General features: G+C 44.6%; 1 protein-coding gene across 1 annotated transcript; it reads right to left on the reverse strand.

The window, feature by feature from the left end:
- Positions 1–3,196: 3,196 nt before the first annotated feature.
- On the reverse strand, positions 3,197–4,133 carry LOC143768856 (olfactory receptor 5A2-like). The gene has a single exon (XM_077257480.1). The coding sequence runs from the start codon at positions 4,127–4,129 to the stop codon at positions 3,197–3,199; it is 933 nt and encodes a 310-aa protein (XP_077113595.1). The 5' UTR covers positions 4,130–4,133.
- Positions 4,134–6,291: the final 2,158 nt, after the last annotated feature.

The following is a 6,291-nucleotide window of genomic DNA, read 5'->3' on the forward strand; positions in this document are numbered from 1 at the left end:
CGAAAAGCAGGGTGTAAGGGGTGTATCCGGTGGTAAGATGCACTCGGTTGTTATATACCCATACCAATTCTGTCATGAATTCAGGCCAACGTGCCTTACGGTCTTCCTCCAATGTTCTCAGCATTTGAATGAGAGTCCAGCTAAATCTTTCACATGCTCCATTACCCTGAGGATGATAGGGTGTTGTCCATGACTTCTCTATTTGATACAAATGATACAACTCCTCCATTACTCATCCCATAAAACAGGCCCCTTGATCCGAAAGTATCCTCTTCGGACATCCATAAACCTGGATCAAGTTCTTACAGATAGCATGAGCTACCGACTCTGCAGTCTGATCTTGAGTAGGGGTCACAACAGCAAATTTGGTGAAATGATCGGTCATTACCAAGCAGTGTTTATAACCTTGATGGGCATGTCCTACAGTCACATAGTCGCTCATCAAGACTTCTAGTAGGGCTGAGGTCACAATGGTTTGTGTTGGGGAACTCTGTTCTGGAGGCTTGGACAATTCACAGCTTCTGCAGAGTCTACACACTTTCTCAACATCTGTCTTCATAAAGGGATACACTAACTTCTGTAGCCACTGAAAGGTTTTATCAGGACCAAAATGAGCCCCTCTCGCACGCACGCAGTCCCCGCTATCTCTGTCAGTCAGGACCAAAATGAGCCCCTCTCTCATGTGCTTCTATCTAAAGGCACGCGCGCAGCCCCCGCTATCTCTGTCAGTTTGGCACCTCAATGTAATGGGAGTCACCTTAGTCCAGCGAGCTTTTCGTCCCCTTCCTGTCAGCACAAATTTCTCTCTGCCTGATGCGTGTCCTTCTTTTTGACCGTAAACCAAGCTCCACCTCTTTTTCTCCCCAACCGCGAGCTCTGCCTTCCCGCCAAATCTTCCTGGTGTCTCACGTGCTGCAGCCCTATTAGTTTGCCTGTGCTCCCTTCTTCTCTGCATAACCTGGATGACAGTCCCATTGGTTCCGGACCTTTCATGGAAAAGATCTGCCTGGTTCGGGTCTCCTTACAATTCCAAGAGATGATTTGATTGCTCTGCTGTGTGCAGAAAAAAATGCCCATTTAACATATTGCTAAAGTGTCACGCTGGAGCACGGAAATGCCCGGTGTGAGACATAAAAGAGGTTTGAAACCCTGACAAAAAGGTAAAGGAGCCCTTATGATAGGGAGAGAGGAGGAGGGAGACCACTAAAGATTCAACTGAGACTGAACCATACGCTCCCTATCATCCCTAGATGGGTCTTTCTGACCTTGTGCAATCACATGCCTAAGCCATGGCTAGCCTTGAGCTAACTCTGACTAAAGAGTAGAGCTGTTAGGCATCGGGATTCTCCCTCTGCACAGGAGGAATCCCAAACCATGTCTTCTCCTGCAGTCCCCCATTCAGTCTCGACCGCAGTGGATCCTGCTAGGCAGAGACATCGGTGTCAGTGTATTGCTCAGACCCGTGCTGTGCAATTGATTGCTGCTGCCTCTCCAGGTTCAGCTATGGCAAACCACAGCAAACAGTAGCGAGCAGTTGTTCCTGAGACTATGCCCGGGTTTCGCCCTACTGAGCATGCTCGTGAGGTGGCAACCTTTTATTGGTGGTTGGCGGTCAACTGCTCAGGTCCTCAAGTGAGCCTGGAATGGTCTGCTAGCAAGGTCCTGGTATATTGGGATCTATAAAAGGATCTCATAGCCTAATATATCCCCTACCTTTGGTTGTGCATGTCTTCAGGAGAGATTGGAGATAGAGCCAGCACCAAGTAGCGGCGTCGCTTGCACGACACCGTGCGCATTGTGGGTTTGGTCAGACTCTTACCCCAGTGTTCCAGCGGCTGAGCTTTAGGGACCTCACTAGCGCCATTTCTGCTGTGACCTGTGATGCTTAACAGGGAACAGCATTCTATTCCCGTGTTTGCTGCGGCTCTGTGGTGCAACAGAGTTCGCTGCTGTTCACACCAGGTGACATTTAACCTGTGTATCATCGGTGCTCTATAGCCATCTAATGTCCTCCATTGCCTAGCAGCAGGTTCCATCTCTGCACGGTGGACCCCGGGTTGCGAACGCACCTTACTATAATATTTTATTTGGTGCGTTCCGCCAACCCTAATGCTAGGTTCACATTGCGTTAGGGCAATCCGTTAAGAGCATAGCACTAGCGGATTGCGCTAATGCAATGTATCTATAGGGATCGCGTTTGCCGATCCCGCTAGTGCAGATCCCAGACCTGCGCTAGCGAGGAACGGACCTCGGGCACACCTCGGACGCTGCAAGCAGCGTCCGAGGTCCGTCAGAAAATAACGGCACATCGCTAGCGCGTGCCGAAAATGGCATGCGCTAGCGATGCGCTAGAGATCAGATTCACATTGCCGTCAATGGGTGCGCTAATGGATTGCGACAATTTCGCCATGCAACGCAGTCCGTTAGCATTAACCCATTAACGCAATGTGAACCTAGCATAACAGAGCAGCAAGACACTAGTCTCACTACGACAGTAAGAAACTCTCTACTACAGTAAAAAAAGCAAGGAGAAAGACAAACTGGGAGAAATCAAACAACAACTGAAACTGCACAGCATTAACTGGAACAACTTCTCGAGGGAGGTCAGCATAGAAAACCTATAACTGGCATAGGAGAGAGCTAAGAGTGAGTTTAACTAATGGAAGGAGCTGAAATTACAGCCATATGGGAATCCCAGCAGGATCAAAAAGGAACTCTTATCCCCTTCACTACTCAGTGAAAATCAAACTTCTTCTTCACTCCAATTAATTGCTGAGCGGACTCCAAACAGGACCTGCGATCTGCCAATTGCTGTGACCTTCTGATCCTAGATACCCCCAAAGGTCTGAGCAGGGCATGTTACATTCATGACATAAGAAAGAGCACACTCAGATGGCATCAGGATTCCGCATCACATACCGTGGTGCAGCAAAATGATCCAGAGGGGACTAGCACTGTAAAAGATGTGTTAATCTTAGGCTTTTACTGCAGAGGGATTGGAGCTCACAGTGCACAGTTCATCATTAAACATAAAAATAAAATATTGTATTCGCCCTAAAAAATATTTTTGATCCAAATCATTTAAGAATTTTACTTTTGGATTTAGACTAAATTACAAACTGTCCAGCCAACAACATATTATATTGTATATACTGAAATAAAATGGAAAAATTATAAATTAACAGAAAATAATTTATCAGAATTTTTTCATTTGTACAAATATATTCTTGATACTTGATTTGACCTCTTTGTTTCGTAGGCTGTATATAAAAGGGTTTAAGAGAGGAGCAATAACAGTGTACATTAAAGAGACCAAGCTATTTTTTCCACTTTTATATTTTGACCTCGGTCTAAAATACATAAAGATCCCTGAACCATAAAATATTGTAACAACTATTAAGTGAGAGGAGCAGGTTGCAAAAGTTTTTTTCTTGCTGGATGTAGAACGAAGTTTTAGAATTTTTGAAATGATCTCCACATAGGAAATTATTGTTACAATGAACGGACCAATTATTACACAACCGGCAATCAGAAATATCACAAGTTCATTAACCCAAATGTCCTGGCAGAAGAGTTCTAGGACGGGTGGCAAATCGCAAAAGAAATGGTCTATCTCAATTGATCCACAGAACGGTAATGAAAAAGTGAATGTTGTGTGAATTAGAGCATTCACTGCACCAACGACGTATGATCCCACTATGTGCTGGATACAGACCACTTCACTCATAATCACAGTATACAACAGAGGGTGACATATGGCGTTATAGCGGTCATAAGCCATGGCTCCCAGCATACAGCATTCTGTTCCACCCAACAGCAAGAAACAATACATCTGTATAGCGCAGCCAGAGAAGGAGATGGCGTTACATTCTGGCCATAGACTGGACAACATCTTCGGGACGGTACACGAAACATATATTATTTCCAAGAGAGCAAAATTAGCAAGAAAAAAATACATTGGAGTGTGGAGGCTCGGACTAAGCTTGTATGCGAGGATTATAGACAGGTTCCCACACACAGTGATGATGTATATACATAAGAAGATCGGAAAAAGGAAGACTTGATTCTTGATAACTCCAGAAAATCCCAGAAGAATAAATCCTGTTCCCACTGTGTGATTGCTGTTCATTTCATAAGATTTCCTGTAATAGAAAGAAAAATAGTGAAATTTTAATTAAATAAGAAATCTACTATGTTTTAACCCCTTTCTGCCATTGGATGTACTATTCCGTCCATGTGGGGTGGGCCCTAATTCCCAAGGACGGAATAGTACGTCCAGCGCGATCGGCTGCGCTCACGGGGGGAGCGCGGCCGATCGCGGCCGGGTGTCAGCTGCCTATCACAGCTGACATCCGGCACTATGTGCCAGGAGTGGTCACGGACCGCCCCCGGCACATTAACCCCCGGCACACCGCGATCAAACATGATCGCAGTGTGCCGGCGGTACAGGGAAGCATCGCGCAGGGAGGGGGCTCCCTGCGGGCTTCCCTGAGACCCCTGGAGCAACGCGATGTGATCGCGTTGCTGCTAGTGTCTCTTACCCCCTATCCCTGCAGGCCCCAGATCCAAAATGGCCGCGGGGCTGCATCCGGGTCCTGCAGGGATTACTTCCGGGTGCAGACCAGGCTCTGGTAAGCCTGCAGCGCTGGAACTCAGATCGGTGATCTGATAGAGTGCTGTGCAAACTGTCAGACCAGCGATCTGTGATGTCCCCCCCGGGACAAAGTAAAAAAGTTAAAAAAAAATTTCCATATGTGTAAAAAAAAAAGAAAAAAAAAATCCTAAATAAAGAAAAAAAGAAAAAAATTATTCCCATAAATACATTTCTCTATCTAAATAAAAAAAAATCAAACAATAAAAGTACACATATTTAGTATCGCCGCGTCTGTAACGACCCCACCTATAAAACTATATCACTAGTTAACCCCTTCAGTAAACACCGTAAAAAAAAACAAAAAAAGAACGAGGCAAAAAACGCTTTATTCTCATACAGCCATACAAAAAGTGGAATAACACGCGATCAAAAAGACGGATATAAATAACCATGGTACCGCTGAAAACGTCATCTTGTCCCGCAAAAAACGAGCTGCCATACAGCATCAGCGAAAAAATAAAAAAGTTATAGTCCTCAGAATAAAGCGATGACAAAATAATTATTTTTTCTATAAAATAGTTTTTATCGTATAAAAGCGCCAAAACATAAAAAAAAGATATAAATGAGGTATCGCTGTAATCGTACTGACCCGAAGAATAAAACTGCTTTATCAATTTTACCAAACGCGGAATGGTATAAACGCCTCCCCCAAAAGAAATTCATGAATAGCTGGTTTTTGGTCATTCTGCCTCACAAAAATAAAAAGCGATCAAAAAATCTCCCATGCCCGAACATATTACCAATAAAAACATCAACTCGTCCCGCAAAAAACAAGACCTCACATGACTCTGTGGACTCAAATATGGAAAAATTATAGCTCTCAAAATTTGGTAACGCAAAAAATATTTTTTGCAATAAAAAGCGTCTTTCAGTGTGTGACGCCTGCCAATCATAAAAATGCGCTAAAAAACCCGCTATAAAAGTAAATCAAACCCCCCTTCATCACCCGCTTAGTTAGGGAAAAATTTAAAAAAATTTAAAAAATTTATTTATTTCCATTTTCCCATTAGTGTTAGGGTTAGGGCTAGAGTTAGGGCTAGGGCTAGGGTTAGGGTTAGGGTTAGGGCTAGGGTTAGGGTTAGGGCTAGGGTTAGGGTTGGGGCTAGGGTTAAGGCTACAGTCAGGGTTGGGGCTAAAGTTAGGGTTAGGGTTGGGGCTAAAGTTAGGGTTAGGGTTTGGATTACATTTACGGTTGGAAAAAGGGTTGGGATTAGGGTTAGGGGTGTGTCGGGGTTAGAGGTGTGGTTAGGGTTACCGTTGGGATTAGGGTTAGGGGTGTGTTTGGATTAGGGTTTCAGTTAGAATTGGGGGTTTCCACTGTTTAGGCACATCAGGGGCTCTCCAAACGCGACATGGCGTCCGATCTCAATTCCAGCCAATTCTGCGTTGAAAAAGTAAAACAGTGCTCCTTCCCTTCCGAGCTTTCCCGTGTGCCCAAACAGGGGTTTACCCCAACATATGGGGTATCAGCGTACTCGGAACACATTGGAGAACAACTTTTGGGGTCCAATTTCTTCTGTTACCCTTGGGAAAATACAAAACTGGGGGCTAAAAAATAATTTTTGTGGAAAATGGTGTCACTTGTGGGGGGTTTCTACTGTTTAGGTACATTAGGGGCTCTGCAAATGCAATGTGAT

Source organism: Ranitomeya variabilis, chromosome 4, assembly GCF_051348905.1.
Source record: "Ranitomeya variabilis isolate aRanVar5 chromosome 4, aRanVar5.hap1, whole genome shotgun sequence".
NCBI classification, from domain to species: Eukaryota; Metazoa; Chordata; class Amphibia; order Anura; family Dendrobatidae; genus Ranitomeya; species Ranitomeya variabilis.